Genomic DNA, 24522 nt, shown 5'->3' on the forward strand with positions numbered 1-24522 from the left:
GCAATCTTTGCTTATCCCGGCGCGACAAAGCGCAGATTTATTCCAGCCGGGCTTGTGCGACAAGCACGGAGTTAATGGGACACGGAATTGGCTGCCCTGTCCCCTAACAGGCCCGAGATCTAATTAATCTCTGGCAAGTTCATCTGAAATAGAAGCAGCGCTGGCTCACGCCGAGACGCGCCGATGGGAGCCAAGCTGTGTGGAGTGATAGGAGGCAGAAACAGCTTCACCCTGCCTYTTCCTCGCAGTTACACGCCAAGGTYGGAGGTTTCCATTAGCAGAGCGATGTTTGTGCCGCTCCCTCCGCCCTCGCCAGCATTTAGGGAGAAATATTTGAACCCGAGAGTCGCAGGCTGGCCCAGGGCTAAGCGATACCGACTTGCTAAGTCTGTGCGCGGGAGGGACAACCCCGCAGCAGGTTTCCCTATGGAAAATGATTCCTTGCCTTCCACCTACACTGCATGACATCTTCACCTGCATCCACATGGTTGGGGAGCACCCTCCAGGCACGCGGCTGCCACGTTTGTCTTCAAAGAGTCTTTAACACTTTGGGTTTTTTTCCCTTTGATTCACAAATACTTTTTAAGATGGAAAAACAGACCGGTTCCAATGCACTACACTTTTTTTTCAAGCATTTAGCTTATCCATCAATGTGCTGAAAAGGCACAAAAGTCAAATCCCAGCAGGACTGCAAGGGAACCACCTTCCTTTCTATTTGGGTCACGGAGCTACCCAGCCACTTCCTGCATTGCTTTCTGCCTTAATCATCCGTATAAATTAACCTCCCCGCCTGGCGCATCATGCGAGGAGGAGGAGGAGGATATAATTTTATCTCTCTYTGATTGATCCCACGAAGAGCCGCAGATCTTGCCCAGTCCCGAGACCTGGTCGTTCTGGCACTTCTTGCTGCCCGCATTGTGCCCGCRCTGACACACAGGCCTTGGGGAGCCCAAGCTCTTATCTCCCTCCTTTTCCCCCCATTCTGCTGTGCGTTCCAAGGAAAAGAGGATAAGGGAGAAAACGTGTTTGGACGGAAATGCCTGCGCGGCGGGCGCTTGCAGGCGCTGCTCCGAGCCAGCCTGGCGCCACGCTGCCCGTTGGAAAAGCCAGGCACGGGGCAGCGGCTCGGGAGCCAAAACCAGCCGCCACCTCGGATGTGATCCTGTATCGCTGGCAGCCGCTCCAGAGTGGGAGAGCTCGGGGAGCGGAGCCGGCGGGATGTGCGCCCTGCCAAGGTCTGGACCAAGCAGTCGACACAGCCCGAGGGCAGGGAGCCCATGGGCAGCACGTCGTGGTCCGAGGGCAACGAGCCGATGGGCGGCAGGATCTGGTCTAAGGGCAGGGAGACAATGGGGCGGCTGCAGAACCTGCAGTTTTTGATGGAGCCCACGGGGCTCAGGAGCAAGGGTAAACGGGGGAGAAAGGGGAAGCTTCCAGCAGCACCAGCACTGACTCCATGACAAGTGGTGAGTTTTCCCATCAAGAGCACAGAACAACACAACATTCAGATTTTAGCCTTTAAAACTGCCATCAGTTGTACATAACTGCACATCCTTGCTGAGTAAGGGCTCTCCATCAGTCTGCTGGAGGTAATTATCAGCACTTACAGGCTCTGGAAGGGTCCCGGGGCGAGRGAATCCAGTCCCCAAACTCAGGCGCTGGGGCTGTAACCAAGGCCCTTCACCGAAGGAAAGGCGGCATCTCCCCGTTAATGCTGCTGAACTCGGTACGGAGGTTCATACACTCAGAGCAGACTCGACAGGGCACTGCCACAACGCGCTGTGGCTGATACAGATACAAAGCACCACAAACAACRTCTGAAATTAAAAAAGTTTATTTGAATATCTGAAAAACAACTGTGAAAGATCAACATTTCCAGGACACTAAGGTGTGATAATGGGTTTTCCTATTGTTAGAATGTAAAAAACTCACAGTCCTTCAACTATCTAAATAAAAGCATACATTTAATTGACCAAACATTTCACTTTCAGCACCATGAAAGCAAATGGGTTTGAAAGTTGGAGTAGTGAACAGCGTCAGCACTAGGTGATCACAACGCCCGTGGGTCTGTGTCCAGGTTTAACTAAGCAATAGAACAGTTTAGGTAGGCAAGTCTTAATGTCAGACCAGACCCACGAGTGCTGGGGAGTTCAGACAAGAAATACCAAAATTGCATTTTTTTCTACATTCCATTGAGAAAAAAAAATAGTAGCAAGCGAGAAACACTGAAGACTCCCATAGACTCCAGCTCCCAATCCAGAGCAAGAAAGTCTTCAGACCTTAGAGCTGCCAGTTCCATTTGAACACACACAACTTTATTCACGTTATGTTTACAGAGTTTGTGCAATAGCGACATGTGCAAGAGGAGGATGAAGAGCAAGACGCAGGAGTGGGCAGGCTCATCCGAGGAGYGGCTCGGCTGCGAGGGAGCCCAGCACTATACGGCTTTGCGGTGGTACTCGGGCGGCGCTACCTCGTAGTCGCTGGCGCTGAACAACGCCGAGGAATTCTTTGCTAAATACCTACGAAAGAGACATTAATAAAGATTAAAACACCCTTTTGCCAAGMGTGTTGTTTAACGTGCCATGACTCATTTGTAAGTAATTGCTGAGATCACAAAACACTATTTCCAGAGTACAAGTCTAGCATGTTTTAGAAGCCAACTGCTCAAAGCAATTAAAGATGTGACAGCTCATACCAAAGTAAATTCCAAGCACACTCTCGCCAAGCAAACCTGGCTCCAAGAGAACACGAGAAGTTTCAGATTAACAGGGAGGAACAACTTCCCCTTCGGCCGGCTGCTGCGCCAAGAATCCATCGACTGCTGATAATGCCCGGGAAATCGGGACACCAGGCAGCTCCATTGGAACAAACATGGAGCTTTCGYTGCTCAGTGAATAAAGACCAGGAGCACCAGCCACAACCAGCTGGGGGGCAGCCAGACCATCACTGCCCACTGGATGGACCTAGTGCCCTGGCTCCGTTTCTCTACCCGCACGGCTGACAGTCCTTTAGCACTTGCCCTCACCCTCCAGTGGTCATCCAAGGCCCTGTGTGAACTCAAGAAACTTTGGGATTATTCTCAAACAATTTGCCTCTGGAAGTCAGGCTTATCTATTTCCAGCTTTTCAGCAAGGTAAAAATCACCTTCTTGGATCAGCTGAGGGTTCTCTTTGAACCTCCAACAGTTGGTCCAGTCACACAGCAGAAAGATTTAATCTTTATTAACAGTACAGATCAACCCCAATTACTTACCAGTCAGGTAACCAGTATAAACTGGTATAGTAATAGTACAGTAAGTAACTGGGAGTTACTTACCAATCAATATCCCCCAGTTTTATGAATTGACCACTACAGTCTTGGATGAGAGAAGACAGGACATTCCCTGCCAGGACAACCAAACGGGAGGTGCAGAGCTGGAGCAGGGGTGCAGCGGGCGGCATGGCGAGCGCAGGGGGCAGCCCAGCGACATGTAGGGGCCGTTCAAGCCGCCCACTCGCTCCCACACACCCACATTTTACCGCACAACCAGGACATCATCTCCTCCGTGCTCCGGGGTACGGCCAAGGCCCCACGGTGGTGCTTCCCACCCACACCAGGGCTGGGCAGGTGCCCGCTTCAATCGTCCCTCAGTGCTTAGCGTGCAAACCTCACCCGAAACTTGCGAGAGGARTGCCCACAGCAAAACAGCAGCACGGTGCAGAGAGCAAAGCCACCAGGGAGGCTGCCCCGGTAGTAATTGCAGGCAGTTTAATTGCTCTTTAAGAGTTGATTATTTAGTAACTGTTGTATTCTAATTGCCAGGTTTTTAAATAACTGCCACACATAAGTGCTTCAACATTTACTCTGAAACAAGCAGCACTCGTTGCCAGATAAGCATGTGTGTTCACAGGCCTATCAGTGTGTGCACACCTGATAACCTCGCACACCGGAGAGCCCAGAACAGCCTCGCTCACATCTACCAGCCGCCCCGTTGGCTGCAGCAGAGACGCCGCTCGGGCACAACACACACATGCAGCCGCCGCCTCCTCCACGTTACTTTCCAAGCCGTTAGCCAGCAGCACGGCTCGTACTTACTTCAGGAAGTCGTGCAAGTAGTTCAGGAGCAAGGCCAGGCTCTTCTCATCGAGCGGCGTGTAGGCGAGCATAGCTCCGATTCGCACTGCAGAAAGAAAAGGCACTTAGGTGCAGTTAAACTGCTTGGGCAAGCGTTGCAGTACGCTCTAAACCTTGTACTAGGGCATATAAAAAGCCACGGTATATACTCTTATTATATATACACACCAAGTTACACTGAGTAGGTAGAATAAAAACAAATGGGCTTTCAATAGTCTAAACTCATGAACTACTCTGATCGTTTCAGACATATGGGGTAAAGAAAAGAGGAAAAGAATGAAGGCACTGGTTTCAAAGTCTTTTTTTTTTTTTTTTTTTTTTTTTTTCCCCCTCTCAGATTTCTGCAGTTCAGGCATACTGAGAAAACACAGGAAAAGCAAGCATTTCGTACCTTTAACTGCTCCCCTTCAGCTCACAGACATACTCACCAAATAACCTCAGTAGATGCGGGGCACCATAGACTTGAGACATGGGAGCATCGGGGTGATCTGCGAGGATTTCAGCATATTGGGGCCTCTCAAACTTGTAGAGCAGCTGAGTGCCCAGCATTACGTTGAAGTATTCTTTAATTCCAGCCACAACTTCATTCACAGCATACTCCCTGGGAAACAGAAACGCTTCAGTCGCATTCTAATGATGGGACAGACGAGATCAGAGCTTGTTTCTCAGTCTCTCCAAATCATGAAGCTCGCGGGACTTGGGGAATAAAGTTGTCTGGAGGCCTTAAAAGGCCTACAGAGCTGTTGGGAATGTATGGAAGGATCCATTTCAAGAGCTCCCTTCAAAATGAACTGCTCTGAACTCAGTGAGAACTTATACAAGCAAAAGCTTCTTGCTTTTATTCTTCTTTTCACTTTAAGAAATTAGCTTAATTCCTATAGCAGTTTGTTCAAAATRGCAGCAAATAAGTTTTGGTAAGGAAACCGGCACTGCTGTTTTCACCAAAGCTGATCCCAGCTCATATCAGTTAAGTGCAATATTCARTCGGACAGATCTCCTGCTTAAAGGGAAGAGGGAGCTACCAGGTATTTTGGAAAATTGACCCTTTAACTGCCTCAACTGCACCTGCTGCAGGGCTCCAGCTTCACATGTAACTAAACAACCACCACCCAGATGTTGGTGTGCTGTACAAACAGTCACACTGCACACCCAAACAGTACAACCCTCACCCTGCCCTGCAACCAACCTCAGGACACAGGCACTAGAGCAATTAGAGTCAATGATATACTTCCACTTGAATGGAATAATATTAACCGGAATAACAGAGGAATAACTGCATCTTTAGAGTTCCTGCTCCTTTGAAGTAGGAAGGTTTCACGTATCAGGAGTGTCTCTTCTCTGCCATCAGGGCTTGAGCTAGGCTAACTGCAAGTGGGAATCCTGGGGGCTCTCACCTCAGAGCAGCCACCTTGGCCCCCCTGATTCCCTCTACGCCAGGCCCAGCCCCCTCGTGCCTCTCCCTGCCCCGCTATCCACGTGAGCRAGTGCCCCTGCACCCAACCCCCTCGACAGTTTGTTCAGCTCATGCCTGGCACTCCTTTCATTCAGCTCACGCAGCCGAATGAAGGGGACGGAAAGGCACTTGATTCCCTCCGTTTCCACCACAGAAAAGGTTTGAGCGGAGAAAAAAAGCGATATATTCCAAGGAGCAAAACTACATTTACAAATCATGTCAGACTGGAAGACRGAGGTAGCGAAGGAGGCCACATTAAGCTGGAGAGTCTGAATCTATGTAACAAACAAACTTAGGTTTTCTGTGAAGCGTAAGTAAAMCAAAAAACATGTAGTTTGAAATTACTGCTTACTTGTTATCGGTGTTCCCGCGCGATTTCTTGTAGCTGGCATAATCCTCTAGGATGGAGTCAACATTCTTCTTGGCAGGAAGATAGAAGAGCTATGAAAGAAGTGGAACAAATACCAATTGGTGAGTTTGCACAGACATTTCTGTTTGCATGTTAACCTTGCCCTCAAGTAAGGACATGTTCAGAACAGAATTCAGGTATTCAGTGTTATTAAAGGAACACCTAGCTGCTTTGCTTTATTTGCAGCATTAAAAAAAGCAGCAGCACCTACACGCCCATTTCCAGTTCAGGTTTGTGCTTCTCAACAGCACGGTTACAACAAGCTGACAGTCGCTGCAACAGGCGGAGCTGCACAGCAACACACACTTCACTGGGCAGCTTCCTTGTACCGCAGCCTTACAGCCCAAAATCATTCAGGAAATAATCAAGTTTCTARAACTGGACTGACTTTAACATATTAGTGCTTCATTACTTTTGTTCCACATGCAGTTCTCAAATTTGTACTCATCAAGAGGTCAGCCCTACCCACATGGGCTTGAAAACAACAAGTTCTGCTTGTTTGGGATGATGAGAACAGAGGCAGACCCCCAAGGGGCAGTCAGAGTGCAGCACTGCAGCCTGCCAAGCTATTCTCCAAACTGCCATTACTCTGCATTCTTCTTGCCAATTCTAGTAATTGGTTTCACACATGGAATAAGCCAAGAATTTTCAACAAACTTTTAGGCAACAAAAATAAATACTTTCTCTTAAAATTAAAAAAGAAGTTTATTTGGGTAAATTAATTAGGCATATTAAACTTGCATTGATCCAACCTGGTAGAAGAATTAAAAATCACTGCCCTAAGATGCAGCTGTCGTGAGGGGTGCAGTACAACTTTAGATACTTTACATCCCACTCGCTGTCATGTTCTCAGCAAAGTTTCAGGAYAGGAAGGAGCTGAAGGAAAATACACACCACAGGGGATGTTCTTATGCACCAGTCCTCTACCAACTAAGTAAATTGCAGCAAACAAACATAGGGTAACATCACACAAAGCCAGACAGGCTGAGAGTTAACTGAGGCTTTAACTTATGCCCGATTAGACTAAATCRGATGCAAGAATTTCTTCCATAGGTTTACGGGCAATTCTGCTGAAAGAGTCCTGCTCACGAGGGGCCGCTGGTAGGAGTCCACTGGCAACCAGATCCAACTCCCCCAAGCCACCAGCATTACTGGAGTGGGTCAGCTCTACAAGATATCCTGCTTTACTGCACTTATAACGAAGTTCCAGTTTCACTGTTCATGCCTATGTTAGGCTGGACAGCTTTACTTGCTTTCTAAGTAAAGGCAGAAAACAAAATACCTGCTTTTGCCTGGTGATCAAGTCCCAGTCATCTACAAGCCATGGTTTCAGCTCTTCTGGAATTTTCACTTTTACTTCAACCCTGTTCATAAATGTTTCTTCCTGAAAAATAGAGCAATATCAGGCAAATTACTTTCAGATAATTGCCCAAAGAGTCACCATATGCCATCTTCCACAATGGAAATACACCAGTGAACMGAGTAGAGCAATTCCTGTTGGCTCCACAGGCAAATGGGGACATAGATTAAACTTCCCAAGCTATTCCACTTGGGAGGCACAGCTTTGTGAAGCTGTAACATTCCACGCTGTTCTGCTACAGGGCAACATTGATGCTTATTTCTCTGATTYTTCCCCCTTTTCTGCCAGCACTCCGGTGAGAGTCAAACCCTTACGCTTTCAACTGTTGGATCTACTCGAGCCCTCTTCTTCCTAGGAGGCTGGGGAGTCTCGCTGGTGCTGCTGCCTTCTCCAATTCCAGGAGCTGTATAAAAAGCAAACCACATACAACACAAATATGGCAAGGCAGTAAAAATCATCAGTAAAGAGATTTAGAAGTAAGATTCGGGGTTCTCGGGTCATGGCTGTTTGTTTTTAAGTAAGTGTTATTACTTGTCTTCTGGACGCCTCACACATTTGTGACAGTTTAAGCAGATATATTTATATTTATCCAAATACATTTTTTCCCTACTAAGAAGCTGGTATGCATTACATACTTGCTTTTCAGATGCAGCAACTCAGTCTCGTAGTAATGTCACATCTCTCTCTCAATAAGAAAGCTCAAGTTTGACTAATAAATTTATTGTAACAGATTTGAACAGACACCACTTGGCTTTCAATTCACAAGGGGTCCAAATTCGCAGGCTGCAACAAAGAGTTTGCACAGAAACCAGCAAGAAGGGAGCCCTGAAGACCRAAAGGAACACAAGGTGACAGCAAACTTGGCCGAGGCAGATTTAAGGTCTTGCCTCAACTAAGAATCCTTCACTGAAGATATCCACTGGTTTTTTTTTATACAGAATAGATGTACTTACTTTTCTGTTTGTTCTTTTTTGTTTTCCTGCAAGAAGAACACAAATTATTGCAAAAAATAAAGATAGCAATATTTAGAAAACTGAAAGTTAGAGACACAAGCTGTCCCAGAAGTTTCTAACAACACTCAGAGTGGCCTATGGAATATTTAGATAACCACAAACGAAAGCAGAAGAGCCAGGGATCAGCTCAGCTACGATGCTTCACAATTTCCATGTAATATGGTAAAATTCATCAGTTTGGGGGCTTCAGTAAACTCAGCATGAACAACTAAACCTACAGAAACCCAAAAGATGACACGTGAGGCACACACCAGCGTTTAGCAGCAGGGCTGCAGGCAATGTGTGCAGACACTCACCAGGCTTTGCAAGCGCAAAACGGGGAATTATCAGGCAGGTCTCTGACAACTGACRTAACTCGCACTCTCACACTGGAAAGCACACAGCTTTATGACACAGCAGCAGAGSATGATTTAAATACGACTACAAGAGGTATGAAGCTGCATGGGCTAATCCTATGATTGCACGGGAAGCATTCAGAGATCCCAGTTATGCCTACTTGCTGCCTAGAACAGCACTAYTCAGTACWATKCCAAAAGTTTCTCTTCCAAATGGGSTTCTCGAAACACAATTCCAATTTCCATACTTCCCCAAGCTGCTCTAAATTCACTATCCTTAACCCTTACTTTTATTACAAATGAAGAGGTACTAGAAGATACTGACTTCCAGAGAAACCTAAATACAATTCACAGTATGTAAAAATATAGGACAAGAGTATCAAAGAAAATATAAAGCTCTACTGGATGTTTTTGTTCGGTAAATATACAAGTTCAGATAACCTATCAATATTAATTTTAGTTTTCTGAAGATAAGAGTACTATTAGTCATGTTTTTACTTGCTCACCATGAACAGGGTCCAGCTAAACCTCTCAAAGTTTCCAGTGTGCCATATTCTTTACGAAGATGAAGCGTATGTTTCCAGACTGCATGTATAAGATGTTCTTTTAAACCAGTACAAGATCGTTGCTCGGATATTCACCGTTATGAGGGATGACATTTGTACTGAGCCTCTGAGCGGGCTCTAGCAGTTACCGGAGGCACGGAGAGTTTCTGGGAAGCTCTGAGGAGGGCAGCAAGGCAGTGCAAGCTTCAAGCACAAACAAGCACTGGGCCAGAATAAAGCAGGGACCATCTCTCTTCAGGAAGAGGCTTGCCAAGCCAAGTCCCTGATAACCAGGGAGTGCTTTCTTCCAGTCCAGAGCAAACAAGTGGGAACAGGCTGTTCTTTTCCGGATTAAAGGCACAGGATAAAAACAATAGGAGTAGAGTCCTAGAAAGCTGGAACAGAAAGACAATATGAAGTCCTTCAAGAACTACTTCAATTAATTTGGTAAAACATGTCTTTGTGAAATTCAAGCACAGAGCATAAATCCTTCTCTACAGTTCCTTGTGCCTTCCCTCACATTCTCAACAGTTGCTCGTGCACCACTGGGCACGAGCTGGGCCCCGAGAGGAGCAGCGCATCTTCCGTGGCAACCCCACGGACCAGAGAGGCACCGGAGAAACACCTGCCTCACGGTGACAATAAATTCCATGTGCACAAAAGGAAAGCAACTCTCCAACTGACACGAACAGGTAAAACTCATCTAGGAGAGGTCCAAACATCCTCTTGTGCCGCTTCATGTTGTCGCTGGAAGAAGCCCTAGAGCAGTGACAGCAGCACGAGCCTTTGGCAGCCCTCCCTTTCTGCAAGGCAGCAGACCCAGCTGCTCTCTTCGTCCGTGCGCTTCCCTCCRGCCTGGTGCTTTTCACTGGGACCCGGCAAGCAAAGGACAAGTAGAAGGACAAGGAAAGCTTCGAGGAAGCTCCTTTGCAAGGGTTTTTATTAAGACTCCACTGAGAGCTGAAAGGTACTAATGGGTGCCAGAGCTCAGTGTTAAAGGGTGCACTGCAAGGCCAGACCTCCAAACCAGAGCTGGGCTTGGGATTAAGTAGTTAAGTGAGAGGATGCACAGCAAGATGCACTGCAAGGCTGCACTCAGCCTTTCCACAGGAGAAAGATATCCCAGTAACTAAAAAAAGCCTTTCACTGTGGGGGTGTGGGATGGAATGTTAGCTCAAGAAAACAGCAATTTTCTACACAAGGGAATTAATAGTAATTCTGCTTAGAGTTCTAAACCAGAGGGTCTGGTGAGACATGGCTAAAGAACTGCCAGCAGAAAATAAAAATTACTTAAATAGAACTAGACCCAGACAAAGATGACATCACAGCTTCAGAAGGCCTCCTTATTCCACAATAGTTGGAAATCGCTGACATGCAGATAAAAAGCAGAGAACAAGTGTTTGACTTACGCAAGCTCCAAGCATCTTCTAAGAGAACTTAGAAAGTTACTAAGAATCTCCCTACAATACAACTGGTTAAGATATAAGCAGCACAGAACTAAGGTGGTGCCACTGGTATCAGGCAGGTGAGCTTAGTATATTCTTAAATGCCAGAAAAAAAGAGGAGATTAGTGAGATTCCAGTTTACTGATAAAAACAAGAGAGTCATACCTACGGTGTATGGGAATCAAAGTCTGTCCTAATACTTGGTGACTAGTTAAAGAAAACAGTGAAAAACAAGAGCAATACATAAGCTAAAAGAGCCTTAAATCAGTCACTACTGCTCAAATAGCTTAGTCATTAAGTTGGTTACGAGAAGAAARCATTTCTATCAAAATACAAATAAGGCATTATTAGCAAAAGGCTTAAGACAAGAGAAAGTTGAGATTATATAAACGCAGCCCTCGTGCCCAGCCAGGCCACCTGACCTTAAAGCACAGTCAATAAAATTAGAAGAGGTAAAAGCAACAGGAACAGTTAGTAGTGCAGCAGTAGCTTCCATACCAGGAGCAACCAAGAGGCAAGGGCCCTTCCTCACGCTAGCAACAGGGCAGCAAGGAGGGCGAAAGGTGCTAGACGTTTCATTAGAGATAAGRGCGAATCAAAAGCACTTGTATCCTCAGAACAGTGATTAGAAATAGACAAAAGACATAAAAACAAGCAACAGACATTAAGACTGGAGAAGTCATCCTCTTCCCTCTCTCCTCACCACAGCACTGAGTTCAAATTAGGAACTCCCGGCCACAGAACATGGTGGTTGCCAGGAGTTCAAATGRTTCAGAAGTTACTAGAGAAAGCAACACAAGACAGACCTATTGAATGCCACACACGGCTGGAGCCTGCAGCTCTGATGTCCCTTAACTGCAGGCGGCGGGAAGCAGAAAGGTTATAGGGAACTTGCCTCGYCCGACTGTCACCTTTACGCCCACGTTACTGGGCGCATCACACAGCAAAGCAGGTCAGATCCTCTGGCCAGAGCCTGCCCCAGCTCCTACAGTTCAGACAGCTGCCCTGGAGGCAGTGCTCACGTTCTGCCTGACATTTAGGGGACGACACGGCTCGAGAGACCTCCTGGCTGCGTCAAACATAGAAGATGCCACGGGAAACACGCAGCAGGAACACAGGCTTTTGAGTGGTATGTTCGGATTAAGAGCAAGCCKGTTAGGAGGGCTACAGCTTCTATGTTTAAGTTGACAGTAGTTATTTTGATAACATCTCTGATGAGATTGTTTGCGAATGCGTTGTTAAAAAGGAGACAAAGATAACACAAACATTCTCCAATTCAGTATCCAGCACCGTATCTTCACTCGGTCATAGCACAGCTTGTCCTTCTTATTCTCCAAACACTGACTTGCTCTTGTAGTTCACTGATTTTTTTAARTATTTTTATTAAAGTTAGTTATATGAGATCTGCCAAAGATAGCATAGGCTGGAATTCACTTGTGCTAGAGAAAATAGTCTGGTAAAAAACATTGTCTGCAGYATTATATTTAATATTTGGAAAGCTGCTAAAAACAAACATTTTCTATGCTGTATTTTCTAAACATTGTAAAATGAATAATCTCAAATCAAAACATACACAAGTTGTCTCATGCATTTTTCTATTTGATTACACATTGCTTATGAATAGCATTAAAAGCATTTTAGACACGTAGATTCAAAATACTGCTTCTGTAAACCACAGCAAGTCAATGGTGAAAATATAGTATATTAAGGAATAAGGTAAATATAAGGACTGRTAAAACCCTCTACCACAGAAGCCTACCTCCAACCTTACAGAACACAGTGCAGCGTTACTGATTTCAGCAGGAGCAGGACCCAGCGCTACAGCACACATGCAGACCAACTGTAATCTTCTAGAACTATCCAGTTGCAAAAATCTGAAGTCAGTTGTTCTCCACTTCTTTTTAAAGAGTGGATACACTCTGAATGCATTTGGCTTCTTAGATCATATTATTTCTCAAAGGAAAACGGATACACTTCAGAGAGACTAAAAATTGCTGGTCCTGACTGGCTTTAAAGAAAAAAAGKAGAGAGAAAGACAGAGGGAAAGATATCCTGCAGTACTGAGAGTTGTTACCTGCATGGCTACCAAAGCTCACATCATTACAACAAAGCTTTCAGAGTCTCTAAAAGCATGTACAAAAGCAAGGAGGTTTGGGTTTCAGGATGAAAATCCTGGTTTGACAGTCCATCCTTAACTCACCGCGTCGATATTGTAGGGGTCTCCAAACAGCAAACAGTATGCGCTCCATCTCGTCTGAAAAATCTAGGCACAATGGGGGTTGAGTTAAGGAAAGAATGTCAGACCTATGTTTAGCCTTTAAGAGAATCTATTTAAGGTTCAAAAATTTATCTTTTTAGCAACATATTACAGCCTTATTGAGCATTCCTGGAGGATAAGTTGTGGTTACATCGTTATTTGCTTTCTATTATTGTTTGTCTGTCCAAGGAAAAGGTTTCAGAAAGTTAGTTATCATCTTCCCTTTGTAACTCCTCCAGGAATGCTACCAACGGTAAATTTTGAGTCCTAAATAGGTTGCCAGTGTCACCCTTTCTGGAGGGCTGCTTGATCAATCTCTCCCCCTCCCTACCAACCATACTTTATGTACTTTCAGTAGCAGCTGATGTTTACAACAACAGGACAATCTTATTTCAAAACTGTATTTGAGGATTTTCACTTCTGAGAAGCTGTCTTGCCTTTAGCTGTAGGCAGGCTGCGAGAAGCAGGAGGTCAGGCAATAGATCAGCCTCATACAGCCCTGCAGCGCTGCTAGGATAAGTCAGATCATTTCCTCACCCTTGGCCTCCAGGTAAGGAACAACAGGGATACTTTGTTGGAGGGAGCACAGCTCWAATTTAGAAGGATGCATCAGATCCTGGTGATGGCTGGAGACTAGGAGCAAGATCAGTGCAACATGCAGGCAGGAGCTGCTAGAGATGGCTTTCATAACGCAAGAACACTGTTTATAGAATTGTATTATTTCCTTCTTCCCATTTACTGCTCTAATAATCCATCATCAAGGAATTATTTTTTTCCAATCAGAGTAAAGCAGAAGTTTCAGAGAGTTAGTTTATTAYCTGATGTGCTATGCTGGAAATGATCACCCATGCTCACAGTAGTGATAACAGCAAAAAGCAAAGCCATCCCCTTCCCAGTGGGTTTCAACCAGAGAGTAGACAGACCTGGTAACACGCTTGCAAGCTATATGGTTAAACAGGGTTACAGGGAAGTCATCTCTGCTCTGTTGAGGTAGCTTGGGTGCCACATTCTGAGGTGTGCTTCAGGGAATTTAAAGAACTTTGAATTTCCCTGCCCCYGCAGCACGGGTTAACCTGCAGCAGGCACTGCCCTGGGAAGAGCAATGCTCGTCCCGCTGCATTCACCTGAACTGCCAAGACGACTACAGTCATCTTGCAGTGTTTGCAGCTCAGGCCTAAAGATACTATTGGGATGCTCACTGCAACAGTCACTAAAACGTGATTACTACTACAATTACTATCTGCACGTCGCAGTATGACCAGATCCGTCTCACTCCCCAGTCCAAAGACCAACGGGCAATTTACAACTCAGGGCAGGCTTTGAGCAAGTCAAAGTGAAATCTGCATTCAGATCGCAGGATCTACAGCAAAAAAGCAACTTTACCCACTGCCATTACACTCTTCAAGTCATTGACACATATTTTGTCACAGAAGTTGCCCATAAATGAGATGTGAATTTTGAAGTTGCAGCCAAATGCTTCTTGTTATGAAGTGATATCAATAGAGCAGCTTCCTCATGAACACCAGAATTACATGGAAAGTTAGGAGTTCAAAGTATCCAAAATATCACATTAGTAATGAACATCTTCATAGCAAAATAAATTATTTTCTCCACAGACAGAAAAGTTGCATGGCACGTTGAGCAAAGCAGTACAGCTCTACTGATATAGGAGGCTAAACATCAGGGCAAACAAGCTATYCTGAAAAACAAAAGGATGGAATGGAGGAAATGGGACAGTTCCTGCCTTGAAGAAAAATAAATAGACAAAAAGTTTTCGGATAGATGTCTGAGCTTGCTTCTGGTCTCTCAAGATGCAAAAGATTTTTAACAGTATATTGGTTTTAGTTTTATTAGAAACAGCAAAATATCACAGGTTCTAAATGTAGTTTTAACAGTTGCAGAGCAGGAGGGTAAGTCATTTAAATTTTTTTTTTTTCCCTCCTTTTCCCCAAAACAATGGTCATGCTGTTTGGGACAATTCTAGCTTTCTGTACAAAACTGATCTCACCAAGATGCACAAATCTTAGGAGAACTAACCACATTTGAWTGTCAGTTCACTAATTTATAGCATGCAAAGGAGAAAAACTGCGAGTGTTAAGTGCCTTGACACTTAAGGTCAGTACCTTAAGTCAGTATTAAACACTGCACAATCTAGAGAAGGCTGTTTTAATAAAAGCCTTTAACAAAAGCCTTTCAGTCATACGAAAAAATGTGAAGCACAATTTTTTTATGGGGGTTCGTCAGGGGTAATTAGTTTAGCCTGTGGAGCTACTATAAGAAAATTACTATTTACAGTTCAAGAGTAAAAAGAACAATATATATATATATATTTCTAATTTAAATAAAAAGCTTCTTACACTTCAACATTTTTCTGCTGCAGACCAGATGTCTTCTTGCCTGGAGCAGCACCTCTCATCTTCCCCTCTGCATATTGTTCCCTTTGAAAAATAAATTTGGCAATAAGACTTTAAGGAAGAGAAAAGCACGTTTTTCTGAAAAGTTAACAGATTATGCAAAATATTTAGAGAACTTTAAGTAAATAGCTTTAGAAAAACAGCCAAGGAAGACAGCATTGGTCACAAGCAGGAGCAAATTCAACTCAATACAGGAAAGCTTTATGCTTCTTCATATAAAAAGCAGTGTAAACACTCATTTTTTCCTCTTCCCACCATCTATTATTCTGAATCATGAGGAAGCTGCACACTGCCTGCTTCAGAAAAACGCAAAACATTCTAGAGTAAAACATTTTTATCTCCCCTCCCACCCACGTCCACGAGCATTCCCTTGATCAAAGCAGCCTCCTGAAGCTCTCTGAGAGGATTCTTACTCCTTAGCAGCGCATTCCAAGTATCCTGCAGGAGGAGCACGGCTGTAACCGTGCAATTCCAGCGCTGAAGAACACAGTCGTAACTAGCCAGGCTGCCCCCAAGTTCCCAAGCTGCTCCAGGCTGTTTCCCAATCCACCTTTCCACGAAGCCTGGAGTTGCTGCTTTAATAAAGACTAAGTTGCTACTTATTTTTAACAAGCACACCTCCTGAAGACTTTGTATTTTTTAAACTCATTAACTTCCCTTAATAATACAGTTATTGGATTGAAGCTCTGCAGACGAAAAGATAACTTCACTAACAAGGACTTAAAAAACCAACTTACTGATTGGCCTTTTGAAGTTCTTTTTGTTTCTGCAAATTGGTATCCACGTATTTGAGCACTCTGCTTTCTGGAACCCATTCATCCCAGCTGAAAAATCAAATAATCATTCAAAAACACTACATAATTGGATTCTTGTCCCAACAGTCAATTAAAAGCTTCACAGAATTTCAGGCTGAACTCTGCTTTTGTGACAAGTTACGGAGTGGCACAATTGAAAGCAGTAAATTATTAAATGCATTCCCCACTGACTGAAGATGCAGCAGTTTTTCTAGGGAATATAATCCTCAGCTATTTCTGAAGAGTTTCAGAAACTTGAAGGATGAGTAACTTGGGGAGGAGGGGATTGTCTTAAATTTAATAGCATGTCAGGAAAAAAAAATCTACACTTACTAAAATTATAGGACATCTGTAGCCATAACTGTATTATGAAGCAAGATTCCTTTATCTATTCCAACATTTTATAGGTTAACAAATTCAGCAATAAGATCTTACTGTAAGAAGAAGAGCTCTGATTTCTGTCTGTGAAGGAAACCAAGATGGCATGAATTTTTGAAGAATCTGAAGTGAACGATTTAAGAGAACAGGTGTTGGGGAAATTGCCGTTATGAGCAAGAATTCCACTTTCACAAAGAGTGGATAATCACTGTGCAATCTGACAAATTTCAAATAAATAAATACATTAAAAGTGGCCACGTGTGCAAGCTAAAGCTCCACATATGAAAAGTTCCACATCATTTTTTATTTAATGGCAAGAACTGCCAGTCTTAGAACATCAGCATGGCAAGAACTACTGCAAGAGGATAAGGTCTTTGAGATTAAGACACAGCAAACTCAGCATCTAAGTGTCACCGAAAAACACACCCAGCTGCACCTGTCCTAAAGCTACAGTTTGGGCTAGTGCTTTGGTCAGGTATCTTAGCCACTTATCTTACTCCTTAGAGCCGTGGGACACAACTGTGCTGCACATAGTATAGGGAATGGTGAAGAAACTCTTTTTTGCTACCTTAACTGGTGATATTGGAAGAAAAAAAAGTAATCAACAAGTACAAAAGGACTGCAACTGTAGAACTCCAAATTAAGGGGATATACAGTCCCAGCTGTCCAGTCAATAAGAAAATTAACGTAGTCAATTGGAAGCTTGGGGGGAAAGGGAGAAGGAAAAAAAGCAACAAAACAGTGCAAGCAAGAAAAGGAAGAGTCCAGCACTGCTTAGGGCACCCTCCATCCCAGGAGAGGGAACAAGAAGGGGAAGCATTAAACTGATGCTGCCTCATCAATATCCAGCAGCCAGATCAGGAACCAGGGACGCTTCCTGTAACTTGCAGTGTTCGAGTAAGGCTCTTATCTGCTCATTTTGTAGGCGATATGTTTAAAAAAATTATTAGGTATCAAAACAGGAAGCTCAGCTTTTAGTCAAATAGGGCGAGCTGACGATATTAGTCCTCACTCAAGAGAAGGCAGCACTGGGATGACAGAAAGTTCAGAAAAACTCCAAGTCTCTTTCAGAGAGGGTTTGAAGAGCTGAAGTTTTTCATCACCAAGGTGGGGCGGGGAGGGGGGACTTCCTAAATGCATAACCCTGTCACAGACGAGTCACATGAGGAAAAAAGCAGTTATGCAAACGTGATAGTGCTATATTTTTGTAGAAGGGAAAAATAACTCTAGTTTTACCTTTGCATGAGAGGCAAAAACTGAAATATTGGCTAAACCTGCTCATGTGACAGATTAAAACAGATGGCCTCTCCCACTGAGTGCAGCCTCCACGAAGGCAGGCTACTCCACAGCTTCACACCACTTCTGGTGGCCAAGGTTGGCTACAAGAGTGAATGACACCACTCTGAGAAGCAGAYAGTTTTGCTCCACTTCAGCAGGGATTGCACCTCCTACCCACACGTAAGGAAATATTTGTACTAAATCCCGTGGAAGAAAGGAATAATAGCAACTATTTCCAAATCTGAACAAACAGAATTAGAGAGCACTACAGACAAAGCATTTTGGTTAGACAACTGACAGCTTAAACTAGTTGGTTTGTACAACCAAAGCTCTGAAGGAAACAGTTGAGCAATGTGTTTACTCTGTTACTAGAAATCATCAGCTTCAGTATAAAAATCATTTAATTTCAGAACTAATCTCCTAGTGGCATGTAGTTGGGAGTGCTAATCCATTAAGGCAGCTGACAACCTGAAAAGAAAAATGAAGTACTGCCTTCATTTTATGTTAATACTTACTTTTTATTCCAACCACTGTAATGGATAAAGTATTTCACTTGTTTGTCCTTTATGGCAACCTTTACGCACTGGAATAGAGGACAAAGATCAGTCAGTATCAACAAGAACAAGATTTCTGAGCGATTTTTGAGCTTTTGGAATCTAAACATGCAGATTTCCATGCAAGCCATAAAAATACCGGGGAATAACCTCAAAGCAGAAAGTCTGTAACACCCCCTGCTACCTATGCACGGGTGTGGAGGGGCCTGGCAGACAGAATGACCTTCTTTCAGAGGAGGGACCAAAAGCAGACCAGGAAGCAAGTGGGCCCCTAACTACCCCACGCTGCTCCCTGGAGTTTGCCCACATGCAGCCCCTACCTCCCAGGCGGGTCGCCCGGCTGAAGTGGAGGAGTCTTCAAAAGTAAAGCAAGGAATACGGGTTTCTATAACCACAGAGAGCACAGTATATTCACTAGGGAAAGCTGCAGTAAGGGCYATTTCTCAGTCAAGGATGTATACAGGAAGAAGAGGTATTTCTATGAGTAGACTGTCCTGAGAAGGCAGTAGCTTCCCAACACGGGCATTAAGACATKCAGGCACGCTCAGCTACCCAAACAGTGCACAACACCCGTGAGATGCAGCAGGGACCCCTCCTAGAAACTTTTCCATCTTACATTTTAGCACGGCCCACGTGGCAGCCTCCAAGATGCCATCTCAGCTTCCGTGCAAGGAGGATATCCAGGCCCCTGCTACCCAGGTAGCTGCCCAAGCCCTACACCTGCAGATAGCCTAGCAGGGAAATGTCCACTCTCCACTAAATCCGAAACACCACTAGAGACATGGCCCTCTTGCAAGGCCACAGCCCACAACAGGTGTTGTATGGGTTTATCTTAACTAGTTTATCCTAGTTAACTATCCTAACTAGTTTATCTTAATGACTTCTGCACAATAACAACTTCCTGAACTTCTTAGCTGCATGAAATCAAATCCTTCCCTCTGGTCTTGGATAAGGCACCTCCCTTGGAAACACATCAAGTCTTGTTCTGGAGACCTTGGGACAGAGACACCGCCCTTGGCTACCATGTAACAACAACATTCTCCAACTTATTATTTCTACTGTTAGAAACACGACAAACCTGCCTCTCTGGCGTTAGTTTCTAATCGTTGTTTATTCTTAAGGCTCTCACTGAAATGAAGAACAATTCACARAAGTATTACTTGCTGTTTTCTTGCCATGCTACTGAGTCACCTCTAAGTGCTTCTGAGATGCCGGAGTCCTCCTCAAACGGAGCTTGGTCTCACCTCAACTTGCAGCGAGGATCAAGGACCTCACAATCCTGCGGCTCATTTTGACTACCTAGTTCACTGTAATCTTGGAGTTATCCAGACCAAGTGACAGACCATATGCTGAAGTCATTATCTACTCTTTCTGATCATCTTGCTGTGGCAAGTCACACATATGGTCATAAAGACTGATATATGTTAGTCACGTATCAAGAACTACAAAGAACAGATCAAAGGAACAGCAATAAGGCCAAGGATGATATTACTACAATCTAGAGAATAACTTAATAAAACTTAAATCCAATTCCTTCTGTGACTTCAGAAGCCCAGAACAGCCTGGGTTCTCTGTGTAACAACAGCCCAAAGCTCCTTTGCTGCTCAGAAAATCCTCTCTGGCACGAGACTGGCAGAAGCAGCTCTCAAGACATGTGGCCCACCCTTGTGTAATGGGGAGAAGGGGCAAATCATGACATAGCAGAGAAGAACAGGCAGCTCTAGCGGCTCTTGGGCTGCTCTACTCAAGCGCAGAGGCCGGAATGCTGCTATCCAGCGCTGGCTTTCACAGAGGAAAAGCCTCCTGCCCTGCCAGCACCAGCAGCCACACACGCCAGGCAGGAGGTGCCAGTCCCAGYAGAGACACGCAGCCAACTTGCCCTCTAGTGCTAGAGCAAAGGAAAGAGCAGGTTCGAATTATCAGAACAGAAATAGGCTTTTTAAGCGGAAACAGCCAATGAAACAGGAAGCTAAACCTTCAGGAAAAGGAATGGCACTGCAGTGATATCTGGTTAAAGCCCACAGGAAAAGAAAACCACGACAAGAGTTTGACAGAGTCTGCATGTAATGCAGTTAAGAAAACTCCAAGTCACAAATATGCAATATGTTATTTCTCGGGTGAGAGTCAAACTAAGAACACTAYCTACTTAGCAGGCAGTAGTTAAACCCAGCATTACTTTCTACAGTTTTGTCCCTTTTGAAGACCATCTATATATCTGCGAAGCCCAAATTACATTTAACTTAGTAGTTCCTATATTGGCACCAGCATCTGGTCTTAGCACCCTGAACACTGCCCAGCATTCTGGAAATCCAGGAGCATTATAGATGTTCAACACAAGATCTGGCCTTTAGTAGTTTACCAGAATATCTGTGCAGCACCATAAAATAAAATAAAATAAAATAAAATAAAATAAAATAAAATAAAATAAAATAAAATAAAATAAAATAAAATAAAATAAAATAAAATAAAATAAANAAAATAAAATAAAATAAAATAAAATAAAATAAAATAAAATAAAATAAAATAAAATAAAATAAAATAAAATAAAATAAAATAAAATAAAATAAAATCTCTTCTGTAGAAAGCAAGGAACTACAGGGTTTAGAAACACTGCAGTGTGAATCAGGATTTCTGGGATTTTAACTTCAATACTTAATCCCATCTAGGCAAGGCACAGCAATAAACTAATGAAATCCTTTCCTTTCTTAAGCGACAGCCAGTACCTTCCAGAGCACCAATCAGCCTCACGTACCTTTGCTTCATAAAGGAGAGGTCCATGAAAACAAAGCACTCGTTCACCTGAAAGAAAGTTGCAGACATCCATGTCAGAACAGCCTCAGTGTGTCCCCCCTGGAAACGTGCATGTGAGGAAACACTGCATGAGGAGACACGGGATGACTAGTCCCTGTGAGAGCGTACAATGAAGGCCACATCAGCAGAAAGCACATACTAATTTCAGGAGCAGACTGGTGTTTTGGAAGACCTTTGATGTWATGTTTTAAAAAAATGCATAAATAAAAGCTCTGGTTGTTTAGGCCATGAAGCAAATATCCCTAAGCAGTTTCTTGCTGAACACTCACTGAAGACAACCAGCACCAAACTGCATATTCCTGCCCATGCTGCTGGCCACTGCCAAGTCCAGGTACAGACATTTCTGCAGTCCGTTTCAAGGCTGCACAGATCCTTTGCAGCCTCAGATTTCTGAGGCAGAAGGAAAGCATGCGACCCTGCATAAATGGATAGTCCAGCCTCAGTAAGGTCTCTTTTAGCTACTCCCTGAGACTAAGGGGCCTCCAAGTCTCTGAAACTTTGATTCAGAGCAGGAAATCAGTTCCCAGTAGGAGACACCACCTCTGCATCACAAACTGCTTACATAAATGGAAGCAACTATGTGATCAGCACTCATTTCCTTGCAGCAAGTACAATAGTYGGTGTTTGTAATTCAGTGAAGTCAGAAGGAAAAGAGAGACGTTATTTTCCCCAGTCTGCTGCAGAGACAGAGGAGCACCTGGCTTGTGCCATGCACAGGAGCTGTTCACGCTGCAGCTTTCATTGAAGTAGGAAGAGATGATCCCGCAGACTGCTTCTTTCCAACAGCCAGAAGGTCTTGCGCAGTTACATTGTGGGAGTCGGATTTACCTCACACAGGATATCAGAGTACAGATGTTTCCTCCTAGGAGCTGACGTGCTCACATTTCAGAGGGGCAAGCTGCCTAATATCTATTGTACTCCCAAATGCAGCACACACCAAGGTTCTGCCACCGTTCCCAGGACACAGAGGGCAGAACAGCAGTGTCAACGTTAGCACTGCAAGCCCACGCCAACACTTGCACCCCAAACTAGGGGAGAAGGAGGCTCTATCACTAGCTACAGAGAATCCTAGAGCCTTTTTCCCTGCAAGGAGCTCAGGAATGACCATGGCAGGTCACAACCCCAGCGTGGCCATGCCAGCCTAATATCCAAGGCTGTAAGGGCTCTCCGTTTTAAATCTTGTGTTTTCCAATACTCATTTCTGCAAACTTAAGTGAAAACATGGCCAGCAGCATGCAGCATCCCTCAACCAGGATCACTAACTGGGACTCCTCTTGAAACCAAGGCCATTCCAGCTTTATGTGCCTGCTTTTACACTGTGTGAACACAGCTCAGTTTAATGAAGTTCTTCACTGCAGAGACTCTACACAACCAATCACTCTGCAAACAGCTACCGAAACTGAGCTTCTTCAGAGGTTTGAGCAGCTGGGATAGGGAAGCCCTTGCACGCACTCCAGAAGCACATTCCTGAAGGGACAGTGATGGCATATGGATCCGGAGATGCTGACAGGACACTGGGTTCCATCTCCATGAGGTTAGGGAGTTTTCTCCCATGCAGCGCTTCACCAGCAAGGCTAGGAAATGGTGACACAGGCAGAAATGGCACCAGTCTCCTCGGCCAGTATAGATGGAACAGATTTTCTCTCAGCATGCCCAAACCTCCAGTTGAAAATGCATTTGTAAAGGAGTCATCATTAAAGCTAATWATTATTATCTGTATTAATGAAGGCCAAAACCCACAAGGAAGCGAAGAGTATGCAGAGTAACAGGGGGAAAGGCCTGAAGCTTCCAGGCGGGGAAGATGAGCAGCGGGACACAAAGACCGCGGGATTTTTGTCTCTCCTTCCCGCTCTGCTCGCTGAGGGGAGGCCGGAGGCTGCAGCCCCCGCCGAGCAGGACGGGGGGCGGGAGGCCGGGCCTCGCCTGGGGGTGGGGGGGCCGCCATGCTGCGGCCTGCGAGGTGCCAGCAGACCCCCCCAGACTGGGAAAAAAAACCCTTCAAACATGGCATTTTCCCTTTTTTAACCGTTTTCTTTCCTGCGTTCCCTCAGGGATGGCAGGACAGGGATCAAACGCCGGCGCTTCCCTCAAGGCGGGAGCTGCCGCCGCCCCCACCCCCCAACCCCGCCGCCCTTCTCCTCAGGCTCCCTCTGCCCCCCAAACCTCCTCTCGCCCCCCCGACCGCACTCACCCTCTTGGAATTTGGGCTTGGGGTCCTGCTTGGGCGCCATTTATAAGCGCCTCGCCCTCCTCCTCCCGCCCCCTCCCCGCGGGGGCCTCACCGCCTCCGCCGCATGACGAGCGGGCGGTCCCGGCGCCCCCAACCCGCACCGCGCCTGCGCGCCGCCCTCACCCGACTGCGCACGCGCGTCCCCGCGGCATGCTGGGACTTGTAGTGCGGGAATGGGATCGGTCGCGAGGCATGTCGGGATTTGTAGTGCCAGGTCGGCGGGGGCGCTTCCTTGCTCCCAGSTGCTCTTTCCCAGGGACTCCCAGTTGCTGTTGCGTGGCCGGAAAGAGCGGGAAGGAAAGGAAAGCAAAAAAGAAAGGAGAAAAATCAGAAGAGGAAACAAAAACAAAAAGGAAGAAAATTCATRCGCCCAACGTGGGGCTCGAACCCACGACCCTGGGATTAAGAGTCCCATGCTCTACCGACTGAGCTAGCCGGGCGCTGAGAGTTCATCCCCTCCGCTGGCCTTGTGAGCAGCGCGGCGTGAGGGGCGTTCGGTGTGGCCACTAGAGGCCGCCGTAACGGGGGGCTCGGGGCGCAGCGGCCACGGAGGGGCGGCCCCGGCCCCCCCCGCGGCTCCCCCGCCTCCCGCCGCGCCTGGCCCCAAGTCCGCCTTCTAGGGAGACTGCCCCATGTTGAGTGTTTCCCTTCCAAAAATGTTTATTTTACTCTGTTTTCTTACTTTAATGATGATCACTTAAATATATGCATATACGTTATCTGTCTATCTATCTTCTACCAAGGACAACAAAAATGGAGCACAAAAAGCAAACTTCCTGGGAGAGCAACGCGGTTTTTCCATTGCGGTTTGGAAACACGGAACAGTCTCCAAACTCCTTGGTCTTTGTACTTTTTGAGAGATAAGCAACTAAATATTTTGCATTCCCAGAGACATCCTGCATTTCCCGTCCATTCGCTGTAAAGAGCATTCCGAGGACGCGGGCCCGCGTTAAATACTCGCCGTGTTAATGAGCGCGCGGAGCRGCCGCGCTCTGCATTGTCCCCCGCGCAAGGGGCGGCATCGGGGAGCAGCGAGTCACACAGTAAAATAGCGGCACGTCCGGCAGCCTCAGTGCCGCGATGGAGAGTTATTAAAAATGGAACCGAGTTAGCCAAACCTTGCACTTCCC

At 45.4% G+C, this 24522-nt stretch overlaps 2 protein-coding genes and 1 non-coding gene across 3 annotated transcripts in view; 1 reads left to right on the top strand and 2 right to left on the bottom strand.

Annotated features, from left to right (window-relative positions):
• Window positions 1-1887: 1887 nt before the first annotated feature.
• On the bottom strand, window positions 1888-23415 carry MORF4L1 (mortality factor 4 like 1). The gene is made up of 13 exons (XM_026040505.1): window positions 23354-23415; window positions 21104-21150; window positions 18313-18380; window positions 16085-16171; window positions 15291-15371; window positions 12877-12939; window positions 8292-8317; window positions 7653-7741; window positions 7261-7362; window positions 5922-6010; window positions 4545-4717; window positions 4078-4162; window positions 1888-2522 (listed from the first exon to the last, which is right to left on the bottom strand). The coding sequence occupies exons 1-13, from the start codon at window positions 23391-23393 to the stop codon at window positions 2438-2440; spliced, it is 1035 nt and encodes a 344-aa protein (XP_025896290.1). The 5' UTR covers window positions 23394-23415; the 3' UTR covers window positions 1888-2437.
• Window positions 23416-23584: 169 nt separating this feature from the next.
• ADAMTS7 (ADAM metallopeptidase with thrombospondin type 1 motif 7) overlaps window positions 23585-24522 on the top strand; it is a 50703-nt gene continuing 49765 nt past the window's right edge. The window contains exon 1 of the mRNA XM_026040639.1: window positions 23585-23606. Coding sequence (XP_025896424.1) covers window positions 23585-23606 — 22 coding nt within the window. The remainder of the gene's footprint in view (window positions 23607-24522) is intronic.
• On the bottom strand, window positions 23760-23832 carry TRNAK-CUU. The gene has a single exon. It is a non-coding gene; the product is annotated as a tRNA-Lys (tRNA).

Source organism: Nothoprocta perdicaria, unplaced genomic scaffold (assembly GCF_003342845.1).
Source record: "Nothoprocta perdicaria isolate Ctin4 unplaced genomic scaffold, notPer1 scaffold_26, whole genome shotgun sequence".
Taxonomy (NCBI): Eukaryota; Metazoa; Chordata; class Aves; order Tinamiformes; family Tinamidae; genus Nothoprocta; species Nothoprocta perdicaria.

Bases quoted from the DNA above. Each gene is read 5' to 3' on its own strand.
- MORF4L1 (XM_026040505.1), bottom strand. From the start codon at position 23,393: ATGGCGCCCAAGCAGGACCCCAAGCCCAAATTCCAAGAGG. The intron at 12,940-15,290 runs GTAAGAAGCTTT...CATTGTGCCTAG, and splicing joins CAGCAGAAAAATGTTGAAGT to ATTTTTCAGACGAGATGGAG. The intron at 7,363-7,652 runs GTAAGGGTTTGA...TCTATTTTTCAG, and splicing joins TAGATCCAACAGTTGAAAGC to GAAGAAACATTTATGAACAG.